Below are 21,994 nucleotides of genomic sequence, written 5' to 3' on the forward strand. Positions count from 1 at the left end.
GGAGGGAATCATCCTAGCTTGAGAAAGTCCTTAGTAGTGGACAAAAGCTAGCCATTCACATACAAAGGCTGGTTGAAGCTTAATTTTGCTGTTGTTAGGTATCTGTACGGTTTGGATCATTCTTCATGCTGGGTTCTATGAAGCATGAAATATATGTTTGGTATGGGGGGGGGGGGAGGGAACAAGGATGGGGAACGGCAGGGGGGAAGGGGAGGCTCTACTGTCGGGTTTCCACATGACAGTGGTCATCATGCATAGAATACCATCACAGGCCTGTACATCAGGCAATGTTTGACCATGATACACAAAGCTATGGAGAACTAATGTATACAAATATCATGAACTGGGATGCTCTTCTATCGGTGGAACTTGACCAGGGGACAGGAAGGGAAAGGGGGAATGGTCAATGGGTAACCACTGGTCAGTTGCTTGAAATAAGGGTGACATAACATTCTACCACCATACATGAAGCAAGGGAGAACTGTACATATTGCATATCGTGGACTGGGAGGCTGTTCTGTGGAGCTTGACCAGGGGAAGGGAAGGGACAGGGAATGGTCAAGGGGCAGTCACTGGTCAGTTGTTTTTACGATGAATGACCATGGAAGAATAGAATGTACTCACACTGTAAAGCTGCATGTATGTATGTATGGGGGCAGGGCAGATCCCATACAGGAGCAATGTGAGAAATCGGATTGAAGCGATGAGAAATATGTGAAAGCAACATACAATGGAATGCTGTCACTAATACCTTGCATCCACTATTCTTCAAGTGTAGAATTAGGTTTCCCTTCCTCTTGCAAAACATCACTATCACAGTTGACTCAACCTATAGTAGCAATCACTGCAATCTATGCAGATACTTCTGATCACTTTTTTCACAAATACCTAACTTAGAGCACAGCTAGCTTAATACAAAGTTCAGAAAAGTTGATAGCTGAACCACCTACATTGCTCAAAAGTATTCAAATATCTTTGACATAAAATGTTCATATTTCATGAACAGAAAACATCTGAAGGTTTCTTATGGATCCATGTGTTAGCTATCCCAAACTGAGAAGTACTACATACTAGAGCATGTCCAAGTGGCTTTGCTGTGCTATAAATTGCTGTGAAAAAAAAATGCAGGAGTGTGGATGCGTGAACCAGTACACCACTTTATCGCTCTACGAGAAAACTACTAATAGTACTATGCTAATCTCTGGCCAGAGAACACTAGACTATAGCATAACTGGGAATGCCTGCTTGGCCAAGTCAAATATTGGCCAAAACGATACGCGCCTACAATATCAGCTTCACAGTTGAGAGCTGAGACAGCTTACAGGGTTGCGCAATGCACTAAGCACAAGATCTGTTCTACAAAATGTTTCCTCTATATATAGCTTACAACACACCCGTAACAGATTATTAGAATGAAAAGATGAAATCACTGCACTGTACTGCATAAGTACAGCATCCAAAGTGATCCAAAGGCCTACTGTAATAACATATCCACACCCTGTGTGTTGTGTGTCTGAGGCCCTCATGTCATAGCAAGGCAAAGGATGTATTTTTGGAGTAAACAAGATTCACACTCATTTTGTGAGTGTTTGTGTGTTTGCGTGTGTGTGTGTGTGTGTGTGTTCTGATGTGAGAGAAAACATACTAAATCAATTAAGGCAGGGATGTCGACATTTAAACACCCAAAATATGGAAGACTCCAAAGAGTTATATGGAATATACATGTACTTGTGTATTCCACACATCTCTAAAAGGAAAAAAAAAAAAAGAAGGAAAAATAATGTCCAAGTCAGGAAGGCTTTGTATTCTGTTATCTGGAAATGAAGATACAACTTTTGTGCATCTATTTTTTTTTTTCAGGGAAACTTGGCAGCTATTTAAACAGATGTCATTGTTTCATCTTTAAATTCTACTGGAAAATGCAATCATATACATTGTAACTGCACTTCTACATAATATGTACACAGATAATATCAGCATAAGTATTGGTATCTTCAAAGTCAGCCACTTGACCCTAAGTTTGGAGTGGGGATCAATTGGGGTGGGGGATCAATTTGGTACTATGGTGATGATTTCATTGGACTTCACAAAAGCACATACACAATAACATTATCATACCCCCTCCAATAACATACTTTCACACAAACTTGGTGGAACCTTGATAACATGACCTGTATGATATCTCTATGGTACTGTCATGCCTATAATAGAAGTGGACCCAAACAACTAAATTCTAATAAAATACTGGCATGTGCACCCAAATTATCACAAATACATTGCAGACCTCATTCTTTCTCCCCCTCCCCCCCCCCCCAAAAAAAAAAAAAGAAAAAAAGAGAGAAGATATTTGGATCTGGCTGAAAACTAGTCACTGTTGAACAGTCTATGCAGCAGCATATCGTTGGTGGCTACATGTTTGTGTCTATGTTCACTGAAATCACTCTGTGTTCAAGGAATTCACATACACGAAAACGGAACTAGATGTACAAAATGTGGTTGGCTATCCCAGTGTGAATACATAGTTATGGGGAATGGTGTGTACATGATGTCTGACTGTAATCTAAAACTCTGATCAAGGGTTACAAGAAAATCTTCTGAGTAATCTGCCTACACTCTAACTCCAGGATGCAAGTCGACTGTAAAACCTTTCCCTTATATGCTAAATGAAGTATCTACATCATATCTAAGTAGTAACTTGCTGGAGATGGAAGCTTCATGTACAAGCTGTACATATTCCAAAGTCACTTCTGATTAATGCTATTAACATGGCCCAAGATATAGTAAGGCACACCAACGCATACAATTAGATGTGGCGATAAACACTATGGATTCCCACACATGATACACAAGGTGCATGTTTTTCATACATGGGAATGGTATAAAGCCACTGAACACACATTAAGTTTCTTTTTAGCATGATCACAAAGTCGCAGTTACTAACTTGTTCGTTCGCCGGCGCCTTTTTCTACAAGAAACAAAAATTAAACACGTAGGGACAGAGACACACATGAAGAGTAACTCAAAAAGTAAATCAAACAGAAGACCAAAGACACAATTAAACCAAAAACAAAACAGAAAAGAACAAATAAAGAAATAAAAAAAACAACAACAGTATATTCCAATTACCAGTGAGAAGTATATTGTGGCATCAATGAAAAAGTAACCTATTATTTCACTTCCCCAAATGAATACAAATTGCAATGCAAATCAAACATGGGACTTTTAACAGCTACACACTATCAAAACACCATGGAATGGATATCTTGTTTTATATACAACTGAGGACAAGTAAGCACCCATTAAACCTGATGATTTATAAACCAGATTTGTTACAAAAGTAGGTTTGTGCTACCTGTGATAGACTCTATCTACTGATGGTCACTAACACCTCATTACCTTCTAAAATGACAAATTTTCTATCAGCCCATTAGAACTTAATATAAATGAAAAACCAAAAAATCAAACCTTAAACACGCTTCTTTTCAAACATTGATGATAAATGTGTGTCCCCACCTTTGTGCTTTTTGTTTGCTTGTTTTTTTTTCTGACTGGCTTACTTTCAATAATTACCCTTGCTGGTGTTGGCAATTTTCGGCTTTTGAACTGAATAGACACAGATTGCACAAGAATGAAAGGGCACAAAAAAGAAATGACAAAATCACAAACAAACACACTTTATTGCTGACTGTATCAACAATTAGCCACTTAATTTCTCTCCGAAGTCTAAGGGGGAGCAAATTTGAAGAGCAAAATCATTGCTTCCTGTCTGTGAGGTTCAACTATGTTCTGAGTTCCACCAAGAATAATGTAATTTGCGTTATATGAACATAACTCTTCTCAAAGGATATACATACTGTATATTCGTGAGCCACAACTTTATCTTGAAAAATACAGGAAAAAAAAAACCACACTTTAAGTTGGCAACTAGCAGATTTAGCAGAACGTACATGACACAAATCGAAATGATAAGATGACTGTCTGCATGTATCTCCTGAGGGTGAGATATTCTCTGAAATTTCATGTCAAAACGAACATTGGGGGAAAAAATAATCTTACATTCTTGGTAATTACAGCTTACGGGAAAGGGTTAATGGAGGTATGTGACTTTAAGTGCGTTTTACTTACGTCAGGCGAGAGCATGAAGTAGTTGGGCGGTGGCCTCTCCATGGAAACGGGAAGACTGAACTCTCCCGTCTGTAGTCTGCCATCCCTCAACAGAGGGAGCCACTGTAAGAAGAGTGACAAACAGAAAACGTGCCACTTGTGTTATCTCAAAACATACATATAGCGCTTTGTACCCAGCGGTAAAGGCGCTCTGAAAATATCATCTATTATTAATGTAAAAATCTGCCTCATACATCATTCATGGACATTCCTATTACATCAGATATATGCATATTATAATTGTAACATAATTGCAATCTAATCTAATCTCTGCTTCATGGATAACTTCACAAATAAATACTGAAGAAAAAATTCATACATAAATAAACAAACAGTCAATTGGATAGAGCAATCAATTCTCAAGCAGCTGCGGTCACACTGGCAAAAGATTGCAAAGTTATAGATGGGGAACTCTTAGATATCGAACTTCCCACTCAAACTAGGGGATATTTCCTGGACCCCCACCAATCTTCTCGATCTTTGGGCAGTGTGAACGCTAGCAATTTAACTTCGCAAAGTTTGCTACGTTATTAGTCTGCCATCATTTTGCGGGCGGTGCCTCCGAAGTGCACGGTCATTGTGATGTACAGATGTGCATTGTTAAATCACAATCACCAGCTGCCAAACAGCATGCTCTTCCTTCTTTCTTGCGCACGCGCATCAGTGATCCAAACTCCGAGAATTTCCATAAACATTGAGAAATTTGGGTGCCAGTGCGGACAGATGACCACAGATTGTGAAGATTTTTCAATCTTTAAACTTCACAATCTTTTACCAGTGTGACCGCAGTGATTCATTGAATACTTTCGTTCATTCTTTCCCTCTGTCCACTTCATATTTTTACATATTTTGCCTTGTAACAAATAAATGGCGAAGGATTTTAGTTTTCAATTTGGCACTATGGCAACGAGCATCTTACATAATACACCACCTTTTTCTGCACTAAAATATTTCAAACATCAAGAAAGACTTCTCTAAAAAACCATCACTCCTATAACTGGAAAAAATTTACCCCTAGAAACATTAATTTTGAGATGAATTGAGCCACAGGACAATCCTGTCGCAGGAAGAAAGGGAAGGAGGGGAGCTCACCGAGTAGCCGATGGGCGTCTCGATGGGTGTGACGTCCTGCTTGCGTTGGCAGGAGATGTGGTAGAAGGTGAAGAGGATGTGGTGGTGGTCTCGCATGTCTGCCGGCAGGCGAATCTTGATCTCCTCGTAGAAGTCGGGCGACTTGTTGTGGTAGGTCACGGAGGTGTAGGCGTGGCGGGCGTACTCTGGACCGCTCGACTTACCCATGATGCACTGCACATTGCAACAAGAATGGTATTTAGTGTACACTCGGTCGAGCAGGAGTATTTTCTTGGTGACATGATGTGGTCACCTTGTTGATCATTTTTGTAACAGCATAGGGCATACAAACAACTTTTGTGTAACATACTCCCAAACTCAACTCCTATTCTGAAGGGTCTATTTTAAATCAAAGACCCCCCAAAGGATCAACAGAGTTCAGAAAAGGAAAAGTGAGAGAGTCAGAAAATAAATATATTCCATATCATCGCTGGGGCAACAAGGCCTCATATCAACAAAATGTCAAATATTCAGGAGTGCAAAAAAACATGGCAGCCAAAGCACTATATCAAATGAGATAGACTTTCCTTTGACATGTCGCGGTGGCTTCATTTTGGGGGTAAGATGACAGCTAAAATTTGGACTGGACATAACTTAACTGATTATCTGACCATTAATCCAAAAAAGTCATTTTCACCAAAGTTTGAGATACAAGGTCTTGTAACCCTAGTGACGATATGCACCCTGTCTGCAAGAGAGATGTGGATTCATGCAGGTATGAATTATTTATTGAATTCAACTTAAGCAACATGAGAACTACAACATGAGAAGCCATACGTTTTGAACACAAATTTTATCTTTCAATAAAAGGGTGTTGAAGATTATATCCAGCACTTGGACGGACAAAGAGAGGCTGACCAACAAACATACCTCCATGCCACTCTGAAAGTCGTCTCCAGCCAAGAACTGGATCTTGACCGTGATGTTTCTGGCCGAGCCCCCGCGGTTGGAGAAATTGAGGCTCCGAGGGTAGACAAACAGCAGGTTCCTGTTGGAATATGATATCACAAAAAATTGTACCAACATTTGCACATTAGAAATGTGGAGTCTACATACTCTTCTGTCAATGACGTATCACAAACATCATCTACAGCTGACCACAAAGTCATTAGACATGGCACAAAGTCAACTATTCTCTGAATCTAGATAAGCAGAAACACAAGATAAACGCTACATTCTTAGTGCTAAGTGCATCAAAATCAACGGGATGAAGGGAGACAAAATTATAACATCGCATTATTACTTTCATCACATGGTATTCATTCTCCATTATATCGAGATGTTGACTCTACACTGTTCAATCTTTTTGAAAGTTGCAATGAAAAATGAGGGTTCAGATTGGTTTATAAGTTCTTGTTCTTGTCTTTGTAGATCCAAAATGAACACAATATTACGATGATGTGCAAAATTATTAAAGGGTTTACGCACAAACAAACCTTAATTGCTCATATCTCAATTTTCTAATGCAATCAACCAAACATAATCATAAATTTGTGTAAGAGCCCTTTTGATTTATAATCAAACTATAGTTTCTTCAGAACTAGGGTGTGTTTGTTTGTTTGTTTTTTTCTCACCTGTAGACACTGTGGGGTACATAGACTTCCCTGGTGGGAAACTCTTGTATCTCCTTGGTGGGCCTGGTTCTGTTATCCGGGAAGGGTCTGACTTGGTAAAGGTCAGGGGTCAAACAGTATGCCGGGTGGTCCACCACGGGTGAGATGTCCAGCCTCAGCGACCCTGTGGGGGTGGGGGGTAAGATGTATGCAAATTCTGTCATGGCTTCCTGTTTAGACATTTCATTTTTTTTTACAGCCTCAGAGTGAAAATCCACAACAATGGTGACAATTATCAAACACCCTGGAATTCTTGGAGTATCATGTTACCACTCATACACAACAGCAACACACATGGAGAGTTACAGATACAGCTGGAGTGAGGAAGTAGATAAAGGGGAATGAAAACCAAATACATCCAGGGTATGTGGATTGAGAAAATGCAGAACTATTAACTGAACACTGAATCAGACAAGCTATTCAAAAGTTATGCATCTTCACAGCTATTAAAAAGATATGCATCTTCAAAGTTTGGTATTATCATCACTGGATAAGATGACTACAACAATTTGTCATGTCACAGTTGTAGGCTAACCATTTGAGAAAACTGCAAAGAATATTCCGCAAAATTGCATCTTTTTTGTAATGAAATGTACACAGTGCTTCCACTTGTTACTGACATGTGGTGCAGGTATTATTATTCCCCCTTGCCTTCTGAAAGGGGTAAGCTAGGGACTTTTTCATTATGCTAGAGAAATGGAAATATTATTCAATAATCTCACCTCGAATGCACTTAAGCCTCTTGAGGACGGTCGTCGGTCTCTTAAGGTCCGCCAAAAACTTGTACAGGTCCACATCGCTCAGTTTGTCTCCTTCCTGCAGAGATGCAAATTTATCATCCAATTACAACGCCGGCTTTCAAGCCTTCAGTTTCTTCAATACACAGTCAACCTCACTTAGATCGAATCCAAAGGGACTGGAGAAAATTGTCTGACTTTCACAAATTTTGACTTACTGAACATGCCATTATTTAGCAAGTCTGAATTTTTGCGAATCGGGACTCCAAAGATTTCATGAGTGGTTAAATTCGCGATTATGGAGTACAGTACTGCATAGAGAAATGTATACGTGAACGTCACATTCATAGAGGGATCACAGTCAACATTTTCATATGTCTTTAAATTCACAAACTGCACCTGACTCACGAAATTGCAAAAATAAGAGCCTTACAAAATATTTGATGTATACAGTACACAATTGAATTAATACAAGTTTATATCCACCCGGCGTGGAAGTTTTCTTTAACTGAGCCTGTATTTCGACTTGGGCGAGGTCTACTGTATAGGTGGGGTTGACTGTACAGTGTTATCATATGCCAGTTAAAAAGAGTTTGAGAGAGTGGTAGGCATTTTCTAGCCATTTCCTTGCTAAGTGAAGCTGAGGAATATACATCAACTAACTCATTAAAGGCATAGTTTGCCATTTGCAGATGAAACAAAAACCCAGCATTAGTGCTTTAAAATAGTTCTGAAATATGAGTTAGGGATAGGAACAACTACTGTAAAAATCTAAATCAGTAAAATCAACGTTAAGTATTGCTAAATATACAAAATGTGAATAATAGTTACAATAAAATTGTTTCCAGACTAAACCGTACACAGTTACGTTTTATTGAGGAAAATACTGATATCTCCTTATATTTTAGGCTTTATTGCGAAAACTTTATATGGTAGGATGTTTTGTGGTACAACAGAACTACGCATATGTATCAAATGTGATATCTTGAACATTTTTTAAATCACTGCTCCTAAAGGTAAACAGGACCTTTAAGCATCCGAAGATGCTGGACAGTGATTGAAAAAAAAAGGAGAAAAAGATGCGTTGCAATGACAACTCTGATGCCCTCACCTGCTTGAAGAAGCTGGAGACAGTGATTGTAACTGGGTGGAAGGACTCCAGGTTGCTGATGTCGTCCTCCACCTTGTAAAAACTCCTCCTCTCCGAGCTGTTGCGCTTGAGAGAGGACGAGGCACCGTCGCCGCGGCGAGGAAGAGAGCCGTACTGGCCCCCCTCTCCCGGGCCGCTCTTCTTTCGTCCGTGCTCCAGGCTGTTTGATTTGGCTGTTTCATGCAGAGAGCAGCAAATGCCAAACGCTCAATCATCTCTTTCACAGAAAGACCCATAGTATTACACACTCAAGGACATATAATGAGGTCATGTGCATGCATTTGGTCTGGAATGTCAGATGCACTTTTTGCCATCAGCTACAAGAGGATTCTCTTTCATGACATTGATGAGAATCTTTTTTTTTTTTTCAATTCAATAAAGGGGGTAGCAAGGCGGAGACACTGGTGTACAGGGAGGTATCGGATACATACAATGTACATTCACTGATATACGCACTGGTGTACAGGGAGGTATACGCACTGGTGTACAGGGAGGTATCGGATACATACAATGTACATTCACTAATATACGCACTGGTGTACAGGGAGGTATACACACTGGTGTACAGGGAGGTATCGATGCAATGTACATTCACTGATATACACACTGGTGTACAGGGAGGTATCGGATACATGCAATGTACATTCACTGATATACACACTGGTGTACAGGGAGGTATACGCACTGGTGTACAGGGAGGTATCGGATACATACAATATACATTCACTGATATACGCACTGGTGTACAGGGAGGTATCGGATACATACAATATACATTCACTGATATACGCACTGGTGTACAGGGAGGTATCGGATACATGCAATGTACATTCACTGATATACACACTGGTGTACAGGGAGGTATCGGATACATGCAATGTACATTCACTGATATACACACTGGTGTACAAGGAGCTATACACACTGGTGTACAGGGAGGTATCGGATACATGCAATGTACATTCACTGATATACATGTACACACTGGTGTACAGGGATATATACGCACTGGTGTACAGGGAGGTATCGGATACATGCAATGTACATTCACTGATATACGCACTGGTGTACAGGGAGGTATCGGATACATGCAATGTACATTCACTGATATACACACTGGTGTACAGGGAGGTATACACACTGGTGTACAGGGAGGTATCGGATACATGCAATGTACATTCACTGATATACACACTGGTGTACAGGGAGGTATCGGATACATGCAATGTACATTCACTGATATACACACTGGTGTACAGGGAGGTATACGCACTGGTGTACAGGGAGGTATCGGATACATACAATGTACATTCACTGATATACACACTGGTGTACAGGGAGGTATCGGATACATGCAATGTACATTCACTGATATACATACTGGTGTACAGGGAGGTATACGCACTGGTGTACAGGGAGTATCGGATACATACAATGTACATTCACAATGCATCATGGACTTTCAATCTATGATAAGAAATGCCACTGACTTTTTTAAATATCTGAGTTCAAATCATATGCCTAAAATATCTATTATCATCATAACACTGTACATAAAATCGATCACATGTCATATCGAACATTGCTTAGAAATTGTAATTGCTTGTTCCAGTACAGAAACCAAACCTTCCATCACATGTAGTCTCATCCACATGTGCATATCTCCATGTGTAAGGTGTAAGTCTGTATACCGTAATGGCGCTATGTATGGTGAGGCTCAATAATGAGAAGAGAGTTATACTGTGTACAGTACCTGCTATCAAAATATAGTTTTGATCAGATGAATTGTACGACATAAATCCACAGCAGAGGTAGAGAAGATTTCCTGATGCAAATATCATTTCAAAGTACCTCTAACCCTGTGAACATCATTGGCAACCTCTCTACATACAATGTCAATGGTATTTTCAGATTGTGGAGCTGGGAGGGTTAAATGCGAAACCAGAGAGAGGGGGATGTGTCAGCCATACCTAGATCTGCCTCGGAGCTCCTGTCAAGACTGCTGGCTCCGTTGATGATGTTCATGAGATGGACGGCCGTCCAGGCCAGGGGCATGCGATAGGCTCCGAGCTTCTCACAGAAGTACATCGATGTGGCTCGGATCTTTTCGAGGTGCTAATGGTAGGTGAAATGCAATGGAAATTAGTGGTTGTAGCCCAAACACACAAAAAAAAAAACATACTTGTAGGTGTCTGACAGAAATATGCTCTTTTTACCTCCAGTACGCTGATCCTTTCATCTATGATATCATCCTAAGATGTCACTGACGACAGAAACTACTGGTTCAGATCTGGCAAACAATTTTTTTAATATCAAGAGGCAATGAATGGATGAAAATTCCATTCATAGTTTAATTTCTTGTGCCTTGAAAAGGTGAGTGAGGTAATTAAACTCGGCAAAGTGTCAATTCAATTTGCCAATCAATGAGAGCAGGATAAGCTTCGGGGCTACTTCTGCAAAATCAAAGAACTATACAGAAGTACACATCTGCACAGCTTAAAGGGACTGTACAGTACTGGTTGAGGTGGGGATTCATGTTTTGAACATTCCTAAGTGAGATAATGAGAAACCTCTTATGAAATATGAAAGAGCATGTAATTTTAAAAAGGATTCAACGTTTATTTGATGAAAATTGGTTTTCAAATGGCTGAGATATCCAAAAAAGTGCTAATAATAAAAGGCGACATGCCATAACTTTATTAGGATCTCTTTGTTTCACCTTGTTTTTGGATATCTCAGCCATTTCAAAACCGATTTTCATCGAATAAACTTTTGATACCCCTTAGAACTGCATGCTCTTTGACATCTCATAGAGTGGTTTCTGAATATCTCGCAAAACGTTAAAAACTAAATCCTCACCTCCACCAGAACTGTACACACCCTTTAAGAGTCTTCAGAAAGAATTCAACTTTCAGGATAGATATAATATACACCATTGTATGTGGCAGCAGATTAAATATTAAGCTATTATCAGTTGCGCACTGGAGTCAATCAATTACCTGTTTCCTGGTATTTCCATTGTTTAAGATTCAAATATCAATCTGTAACTCTGATCAATTGACTTCATGTTACATTAATGTATGGAAAAGGAATGCAGAAAACAAACAAACAAACAAACAAGCAAGCAAACAAACAAACAAACAAGAAACATACAGAGATACACCCAATAAGCAAAAAATCTGGTGCCAACCAACCCCTTTAATACCTTGGGATTGTCAGACTCCTTGATGTAGGGCTCGGCACACTCCGAGATGTCCCCCTGCTGGAGCACTTTCTCCAGCTTGATGACGATGTAGACGTCGTTGGAGGGGTAGGTCAGCGAGAAGATGGCTGACCTCGCCAGGCTGGACACGTCTGGGTAACCAAGGCGACTCTTTATCATGCCCTTGATGGGGTCCGTCATCATGTCGAAGTAGAAATTCTCTGAAATCTGTGTCATATTCAAGTGAAAACAAAGTCCACGAATTAAAAAAAAAAATGAACCAATCCTTTTCAAAGTAATCATACACACCATACATGCTACAGAAACAGTGCTACCAGTTCAGGGCGCTCCAGTTACAACAAACATGGTTATAAGAAAATCTTGTCACACTGAAGTAAACAAGTCAGGTCCCAAAATCAGTTTCACTTGCAACCATGGTGCAAAATTCCCTTCGTTTATTATGAAATTTTGGTATAACGAAAGAAAACTGCCAGTCCAGAGGACTTAGGTACAGTGGGAGTTGCTTGTATAGGCCTTTTGTTTTGTATCTACAATCTGACTGCATTTGAAGGTATGTCTATTTACCTCAGTGACATGACATTTGCTCCTGTGACAATTGCTCCATTCTTATTTTTCCAAGGACTTATAGTGTAGGGTTAGGGTTGAGATAGGGTTTCAGGTTTATGTGAGGTTTAGGATTACGGTAAAGGGTTATGTTTAAGGGTAGAATCTATGTTTGGCTTAGTGTGCACATATTTCATGGGCCCAGTTGTCACAGGAGAAAATGTCATGGAGTCATGTCGCTGTACCTCATCATTATTTTCTATGTAAAAAAAAAAAAAAAAAAAGATTGAAACTCACCTTCTTCTTTTCTCTTGCATCGTACAATGCCATGGAGGCAAATATGGGTTCAAATTCTGGTTCAAGTCTGGAAGGCATTAAAGAGAAAGAAATCAGATGTGTATATACGAGTAAAGCCTGGGAGTACATTTCATTTCACAGTAGGTATGGAACAGTTTGTGGTTCAATCAGAACATTGACTCAGTAAGCATGTCTGCACTTTCACCGACTTTCAACTTGTTAGAACATACACAAGACATCCCAGCACTTCAACCTCTAATAGTCTGAGGTAATGCTTATGCACAAATTGTTGTATTCATCATGTATCAACATTTTCAGTTGCTCTTGACTCTTGACTACAAAAACGTTTACTCAATTTAATAGCACAAGACCTGACTGAATGGATTCCAGAGCACAAAATTTTCACAATTTTTTTTTTTCAAATTTGGAAATGTCTGAGTACTTTGTGTGGCATGGAACTTACATGGAAATAAAGACAGAAGAATATTTCACTCATCTAAATTGCTTGTTAACATAAACACTTGCATCCATATGCACTGAATGAGCATTTGACTTACAATCTGACACTTTGCTGACATGCATGCATTTATATGCTCTGTCGTGCTGAAATATCTAGTTCAGACACACATGTAGCCTACTTCTGACTTGTCTTTTTCCATGACAATGCATGGATTGATTACTTTTGTTCGGATAAAACCATGCTGTGACTACCCGTGATAAGTAAAACATGCAAATTCATCATGAATTTTCTTCAATTTTGTCTCCCTCTAACAAATGATATTTGTAAGATCGCAACTGCTGATCTATATTTCACAAACATGTCGGAAAAAAAAAGGAACCACGGGACTTGAACCTGTCACCTACTGCTTTCTGGGCAGCGACACTACCACCAGGCTGTCCCTGGTTGCCGGCAGTGACACGGTGAACTTGGAACAAATACCCAAGCTCTGAAATTCCGACACTGTTATGTTAAGTAGTCCAAGGCAGACAAGGCATTGATAAAAGCAAGAGAATATTAAGCAGAGGGGTGAAGGTTCAGCTGTGAATTTTCTTAAATTTTGCCTCCCTCTAACAATTTATTCATCATGACTTATTGTCTGAGTTGAAAAATTGATCACTCTGCTAGAAAATCTTACTTCAGCTGCAGGCACTTGATGAGAAATCGATATCCAAAGTGTTCGGCTGGAATGGGCGGTAGTGTCTTCCTCTCTATAGCATCATTCTGGGACAAACAAAGAACAAAGAAAGAATTGGTTGACTCCACACAAGTAGTACCAAAAGTTGGTGAGGAGAGGACAAAACAAAGTATGTTGAAAATTCTGGAAATTGACTTAGTCACATATTTCAATTTGCCTTAGTGTAGTGTAAATTTCAACCAAATCTTGAAATCAGAATGCACCCTGTTACTTAGCTTTGATGCCCCCTCCCGATGGAAAGAATGTGTTAGAATTTTGATGGCAAAACAAGACAAAGAGCAAGGCATTGTTTTGCCATACACATGTCTACATAGTTACTGGCTGCACTGAAATAGCTTGGCTTGGTTCATACGGTGAATCAACATATGTTTTGACTTATGTAAATCATTAAAAAAAATGATGGCTCTAGTAAAATAGAATTAGCATTCTGCAGTATCAGATATGAAATATTAGACAAAAACACAAAAACACTTATAGCTTTGAAAAAAAAAAACCCATTAAACTTGATTTACGAGAAAAGAAAATTGCATACAATGTAGATATGTTGTTTTGCCATCTGACAGCCAAAGTGAAGCATGAGTGTTGCTCACTGACAAAAGTGTTTAAAGTTACATTCAGAATAGAAACAAAAAGGAAGAAAAATGTGAGTGAGTGAGCACACACACACACACACAAATAATGCAAGAGGGACTCACCTCATCCGGCGGAGGGTAGAGGCTGAATATATCGGTCTCTCTGTACCTCAGCCGGACCTCCTCATTCATGCCGTCCTGTTTCTCGATGGGGATGCGATCCAGGAGCCCCGGCAGCAGGGCGTCGTTCTCGCTGCGGCTCAAATCAAACATGCTGGACGACCACGAGCTCCGGGGCGTGGAGTCGAGGTGGATCGAGGTCCTCTTCCTCTCGTTCGTGGGCTGTCCGCGAGAGGAACAAGCGAATCGAGCAGAGCGAAAATCATAAAACTAGAAAAGCACTCTGAGACCGCAGATCTCAACCATGCAGCTAACTCCCAGTTATCATACACATGTGCTGAAAATCATGCAATTTCCCATTATAGAAGCCTTTATTTACGTCATCAGCTTGAAGCTACGCAGTGCCTCCCATGAGTAAAGCATACACTTAAAGCGCATATATGCAAACCTTAAACACGCACAGCTTGACCTCTTAAGTTCATTGACCCTATCTGCAAAAAGATAAAAAAATCCTTCAAAAATCCATAAATATTCCTGGATTGCTACCAAAATTTAATCATCTGTTCCTTGTGTCATTATCAATGTTTCCTGCAAGTTTCGTTCAAAGCCGGTCCCAACTTTTTGAGTTATTTTGCAAACAGACAAACCAATGCTGATGATCACTTAACCTCCTCCTTCCTTGGTGGAAGAAGTAGATGGGAACTGATAGAGTGAATTGCTTTGGTAGTTTTTCTGTTAAATCATAAAAAATGAATTCTTCTTGATACTGAAATGAGTCATCTTCTGTATGCAGCCATGATTTTACTTGCATAGGTATCTTGAGATTTTATTGTGCACAAGATAGATCTGAAATTTAAGATTCTTCAAATTGTGCAATGGATTTTACAAATTAAATTTCCTTGCTTTGTGGATATGGCATTATAGTACGCACTGAAATGTGTACTCAGAAGGCCTATAGAAAGACTATTCATGTCGTAAATAAAATGAAATTTAATAGTGAAATTTTATGCACAAAACATCACAATAATTCCAGTGATGGCAAAGTCACATTCTAGGAAAAATGATAGTGAGGAGCCCATCATCCCCCATACCAGATGACTTATGAACATTCACTGGTTTTAATTAACTTAATGATTGATTTTAAAACAACATTGAAAGGTCTTCAACTTTCATTTGATATACTCATACAATGCAAACCCTTTCTTGGGGCACACTCTCTCTCTGTATATGCTACCACAAAGATGCCATTTCTGCCTACAGAGGTCCAGCTGGTGCCTTAACTTTACGAACAATAGCTGCATTCAAACACAGCATCTTTTTATCTTTGCATTGTGATGCAGAAATTCATTCCATTTGGTAACGTTCAAAGGCAGGAAAAAAAAAAAGAGAATTTGCCTGCAAATTAAATGTTCTGAATCTTCAGAATGCACATGGCTAAAAAATGACCAGAGTGTGACCCAGGGCACCAGAATGTGCAGACCTAACATAGCGAATTGCAAAACGGGATTAAAGAATTGATGGTTTCTTTGTGTGCCATACTCATATGCTGTGATGAGCAAATTTTCGAAAGGGTTTGACCAAGATATGCTGATTTTGGCATTGCAATGCAAATATAATTATTATTAACATATTTTATTTATTCATTTCTTTGTAAGAGTGCCAATAACAAGGAGTAATGGTTTTCACATCACGTTGCCAAAATTGATTTTCAAAAACCATTGAAATTCTAGATGTGTGTGAATGGGGCTGATGTTTCAAATCCCTGGGCAAATCCCCCACTTACCGTGGTGCATTCCTCGCTATCCTCCTCGTCGATCTCGTAGATGTGGCGGTTAGTCTTGGCCAAAGTCTGCTGCTTGATCTTCATGATGCTGCCCTGATGCGCCATGGCATACTCCTTGTACTTGCGCTCCACGACGGACCAGGCGCAGGTGTACCACTGCAGACAGTCACGCACCTGGAGCCCAACATTCTCCATGCTTACGAGAAAGAAAGAATAGTGGGGAAAAAACAGAAAGATTTAAAAAAAATGTGCTAGCTCCTTACAGTTTGTTTGAAGAGCGTTTTCCGATGACATTTGTTGTGCGTCTAACCCATCATCGTGTGAAGGCTCCTTTCAGTAGACTGGTTCTGTAATGTATTCAAATCTTATGCGTGCTTTGTTGACAAAAGTTGCCAAAAGGCTTGCCCTGCCTAGCAACAACTAAGCGAATTTCCAGCCTATGGAACTCAATGGGAGGGAGCTGGTGAATGAAAGGTTTTGTCTTCCAGGCTATAGGAAAAGAAGCACCCATAGATAGTAATACATTACAGACATGGTCCAGTGGAAAAAGAGCCCGAGTTGAATGTAGAATCTTGAATTGTGAATCTTGACTGAAGCTGGTATCACGCGTGACCAGCAGCACAGTGTCATGCACATACTTTCTCTGTCTCCTAAATGTATATCCACAATCCACAGATTCAAAAAAAATTGAATGGGAAAAACATTTGTGAAAAAAAAAAAAGATAGACATACATGTAGCCATATTTGATAAAAAGCTTGGCAAACTTCATACATCACCAAGTCAAATTTCATTAAATATCAACACAGTGGCATAAATATGTGGGTACTACCATCAATATAATTATCTAATTAGCAGTTGCGAGAAAAGATACAATATGCCAATTCAATCCATGTACTAGATTTCAGTTTCTGTTAACTTACTTTGGCAAAATGAACTAAATAACTTTAAGTCTTCACACAATGAATGCCATCCTTAGTTCTTATAGCTTTCCTTCTCTTCTCTGACATTGTGACACCTACTCAGGGCTTGGCTGGGGTGGCTTGGTGGTGCGCATCTCGCGCGACAGAGCCATGACCTTCAAGTCATCATCTGGGTATTCCAGGAGGTGGCGTAGGGGGTCGGTCTCCAGGGCCCCTTTGCTCTCGTTGACATATTCCTCATACTCCAGGGGTTCCAGGATCTCGGAGAGAGGTATCTGTAGATGGACACAACAGGACCAGGTTCGGTAATTTTTAAAGACAGCAGCCCTAGCCCTCACTAGAAAACAAAAAGGGCCTTTTAAAGGTAGGGAATCCCATTTGCATGCCTTAAATGAAGAGTTGTGTAAACACAGTGGTATGTTGAAAAGAGTATCATTTTAGAAACTCCCATAAAGTATTGAAAGTGGAAGGTTTTTTAGTACATTTTTATTGACCGTTAGATTTTGAATTGAATTTTTTTTTCGGGGCTCACCGTAAATTTCAGTACATTACTAGGCTACCTTTGCAGACCCACGCACTGCATGTGTGTCCATCATGTATATTTTGTGAATAAAGTTCATCAAAACTTACAAACATTTCTATATACATTCTTGCCACACACTCTATATGTTATTACATCAGCTCTTATACTTTTAGATTTGTGTTTATAGATAAAAAAAAATACAGAAGACTGCAACAAAAAGGCTTAAGTGTGGCTGACACACAGAACTACTGAGTAGTTGAGTTTTGTGCATTATTCAAATTGTAGATAACTGTTGACTTCCCAATTTCTAAGCAGTGGCCTAAACAAGTCCCCTGAGGTTCATATTTAATGTTTTGCTGCATTTTGGGAGTTCTGTAAAAGGTATCCCCTACCTTTAAAGGGGCTGAGATTTTTTTTTTTTAATTTTTTTTTTTTTTTTTTTTTTTGGGGGGGGGGGGGTGTGGGGTTTAGTGCTTGTGGCTGGTTGGGTTAAAGGGACTGTACAGTACTGGTTGAGGTGGGGATTCATGTTTTTAGCATTCCTAAGTGAGATAATGAGAAACCTCTTATGAAATATGAAAGAGCATATAATGTTAAGAAGGATTCAACGTTTATTTGACGAAAACTGGTTTTTGAAATTGTTCAAATAAAAGCATGTCATTTCATGGATCTAAACCTACAGGGGCCCTTTATCAATCCAGACAGCTGCTACCACTTCCAAAAACATTATTCTTTCTTTCTTTCTTTTTTTTCACTGAATGCAGGATCGTAGATAGTAGAAACTCACGGCGCCTGGGCTGAGGGAGCTGGTGAGTCTGGCCACATCTCTGGCTGAGTAGTGTGATGACACCTGCCGTCGAATGTCTGCTGCAGGCCGCGATCTGAAAAATGCAAAATCCGCACAATGGTATGAAGTTAAATTAATAGAGTCAAGCCACAATGTTTCCATACCAATCTAGAACCCAACAGCACAGTGATAGACAGGAAATATTGGATAGATGCAGTGATTACTGGTATTTGTTATCAGTGTGTTAGTGTTCTTTGGGAAAGGGTGATTGAGGATTTTTTAGTTTCACAATCTGCACTACCTTATAGCAAGGCATCTAATTGAAGGTCGAGACTACATATTTCTAGCATGTCTGATCATCAGGCAATTGTGCACTTTACGGCCCTATATCATCGCATCGGTACCTCATTCCCCGTATGCCAAGGTGATATCCCACGATAATATTATCTAGGGCCGTAAAGTGCACAATTGCCGATCATTAATATTATGGTTGATGCAGTGGAATCTAATTGTTAATGTTTAATTATTGTTAGTTACATGTGAAGACCAGTAAACGCTATAACCAACAGTTACCGTAAGTTGTCTCTCTCGATCTAATTCTAAGATCAAGAACTCTAATAACGTTAGATATCAGTGTCTCATCAGATAACACTAACATTTAACAACAGTCAACGCTCTCAAGAGTCTAGGTTCCAGTAGGATTGGGGGGTTGGGTGTCCGGACACTTATATCGCGTACTGACTTGCTTATTTTACTTTGAATACGCATTTACACACAGCTCCTCACTGACAAACAACTGTCTATGTAGTCGTAGGCACGTCAATTGTCAAACCAGACACACTTTACAGTACGCGTCCGGTCCCACAACCTGTCCGGACACCCAATATGACTGGGACGTCTGGGTTCCAATTATGCACTGGGTATACTATATTTATCAGTTATTTTTCTGAGAGGTCGGGCTGACTTGTGAACTTTCATCACATTCACCAAAGAATCATACAGAGGGAATTATTTTTTGAGGGAAGACAGGTAAATTAATTCAAGTAATGCATCCGTCATCACTATGTCTGATCTAGCTTGTGCATTATACCGCACCCTGCCTTTCGAATGAATGACACTACACAAACAAAAGGTAGTAGAGTGGCGCATATGTATGCAGCACAGCAGCAGCCCGTTGACGTTGTACACTGTCGCTGTCACAGCACTCTGCTAACCGTGTTCTAGCGCTAGCGGCTAGCGCTCCTTGCTGTATTTATACCACACGCACAGCTGCACAGCACAAGCCGCACAGCACCACTCCACCAGCCTACACAACAAACCAACGACGGTAATAACTCCAATCTGTCACTGTGGCAAAATACACCCGGAAATATGATACGAATTCAGCATGAAATGCTGTAACGATGAACCATAAAGGAAAACTACATAAATTGGGAGTAACTTTCAGAAATTGCGATGTCTGATACTGATATACTTACTTGTTAAGTTTTTGGGCGAAAGCCCTCTGACCAGAAGCCATGTTCAGTCAAATCACTTCCTGACTGATCGGGATCGGATACAGTCGACTCCGCAGATAGTGGCACGGGGTTTTGAGCTGTGAAACGTACACCGTACTCACTTACGGCCACAGAACGGACACAATAATATCCGCGGATACTTCTCCGAATAACCGAGTAAACACTGGGGGAAAACACACGTGTGCGTGCCTGTTAGGTTGGTAAGCTAAAGTCATATTAGATTTTCATTTAGTTTGGTGGCAGACAAGAGAGATTGTAGAAAATTTAGAACATACCGTTGATGTTATTTAAACGTTTGGCTGGTTTAGAGTTGGCGTGTGGTCAAAGAGTGTAAGAACTCGTTTATGAAGCCGAAGCTGTTTTCATCTGTTGTAGGCCCCTAGTGCATAACAGTCCCACACGTTCAAAAACTAGTGGGTACGTACGGTACGGGTTTATAGCTAACCGTTAGACATACAACAGCGCGTTGCCCATTTTTCGACCGCCCGTGTGTATTAACTGACGCCTGATTTCGCGCAATGAATTTGTTACTATTACGCCGATAAGAAATGCACGGATGCACATAAAGTATGTGCATATACTTACTGATCACCAACCTAAAGGATATAGATTCTACTTGCGAAATTTAGTCTTTTAGATTGAGGTTGCGGAAGCAATTTAGTGAGCATGATTCAACCTCCTGCGCCCACTGTTTGACGCCTATGCCCATTCTTTGTTGATCACCATATGATTGTGAATGGATTAGCGTGCGTGCCATGATTCTACCACGCGCAGACGAGAGCTCTGACACACTATGAGAGTGCGGTACTCAATACTGTAAAACTAAAGTGGATATTTTTGCGCGACTAATTTTTCGCACTCGGCTGGGCCAGGTGAGACAAATTTCGCAGGTTTTTAATTCTGCGGAATTGAGACATCAACTGCTGGAACATATGACAAGCAAAAATATTTGCGTGCTTTTATTTTTGCGCTAGTTTCTGGTTGCGCGAAATGCGCGAAAATTTCAACACCGTGAAAATTTCCACTTTTGCAGTATACTCCATGCTGTCTAGATAACTCTACTCAAGATTTGCTTTCACATACGCACAGATTCAACATGCATACTTTTATGCTGAACCATGGTGCATCTCGTAAATCCTGGCACGGATGGCATGGAAATATAAATAGCGCGTAAATGCAGAAGCTATCTCAGAAACTGCTCCCACCGTAGCTGTACATAGGTGTACACGCTGTACACGTTCAATACAGATAAACTGACCTAGCATTTTAGGTCTAGTAATCGCCTAAGTCGAAGGTCTTTTCAAGTCACTTTTACTGTATAGTCTATTGATTTTAATCCCTCATAAGTCAAGTTTTCTCTAAGTTGAAGCTCTTTCTTCAGTCCAAGTAGATTCAACTTAGGCAAGGACGCTGTACACGTTCAGTACAGATAAACTGACCTACATTTTAGGTCTAGTAATCGCCTAAGTCGAAGGTCTTTTCAAGTCCTCTTCATTGTATATTCTATTGATTTTAATCCCTCATAAGTGTAGTTTTCTCTGAAGTCAAAGCTATTTCTTCAGTCTGTATTGATTTGACTTAGGCGAGGTTGACTGTAGTATCTATTTAAGGTTTTTGTTTCAAATGCTCTACATTCCAAGTTGCCTTGCCTCAACAGCCACTGGTGTAGGACTTTGTCAACTGTATTAGTGAAATCTCTCTGTTTCTCCTCCCTCTC

The 21,994-nt window shown here is 39.9% G+C and overlaps 1 protein-coding gene across 1 annotated transcript in view; it reads right to left on the reverse strand.

Annotated features, from left to right (window-relative positions):
- Nucleotides 1–20,279, reverse strand: part of LOC140236801 (dedicator of cytokinesis protein 7-like) — a 52,838-nt gene extending 32,559 nt beyond the window's left edge. Inside the window, exons 1-16 of the mRNA XM_072316736.1 lie at nucleotides 20,239–20,279; nucleotides 18,761–18,854; nucleotides 17,550–17,725; nucleotides 16,530–16,725; nucleotides 14,750–14,968; nucleotides 13,995–14,080; nucleotides 12,859–12,925; nucleotides 12,001–12,225; nucleotides 10,766–10,910; nucleotides 8,757–8,968; nucleotides 7,631–7,724; nucleotides 6,870–7,032; nucleotides 6,166–6,283; nucleotides 5,257–5,469; nucleotides 4,126–4,227; nucleotides 2,942–2,965 (exon numbers count right to left, since the gene is read on the reverse strand). Coding sequence (XP_072172837.1) covers nucleotides 2,942–2,965; nucleotides 4,126–4,227; nucleotides 5,257–5,469; nucleotides 6,166–6,283; nucleotides 6,870–7,032; nucleotides 7,631–7,724; nucleotides 8,757–8,968; nucleotides 10,766–10,910; nucleotides 12,001–12,225; nucleotides 12,859–12,925; nucleotides 13,995–14,080; nucleotides 14,750–14,968; nucleotides 16,530–16,725; nucleotides 17,550–17,725; nucleotides 18,761–18,854; nucleotides 20,239–20,279 — 2,175 coding nt within the window. The remainder of the gene's footprint in view (nucleotides 1–2,941; nucleotides 2,966–4,125; nucleotides 4,228–5,256; nucleotides 5,470–6,165; nucleotides 6,284–6,869; nucleotides 7,033–7,630; nucleotides 7,725–8,756; nucleotides 8,969–10,765; nucleotides 10,911–12,000; nucleotides 12,226–12,858; nucleotides 12,926–13,994; nucleotides 14,081–14,749; nucleotides 14,969–16,529; nucleotides 16,726–17,549; nucleotides 17,726–18,760; nucleotides 18,855–20,238) is intronic.
- Nucleotides 20,280–21,994: the final 1,715 nt, after the last annotated feature.

The sequence above is a fragment of the Diadema setosum genome, chromosome 13, assembly GCF_964275005.1.
Source record: "Diadema setosum chromosome 13, eeDiaSeto1, whole genome shotgun sequence".
Lineage (NCBI taxonomy): Eukaryota > Metazoa > Echinodermata > Echinoidea > Diadematoida > Diadematidae > Diadema > Diadema setosum.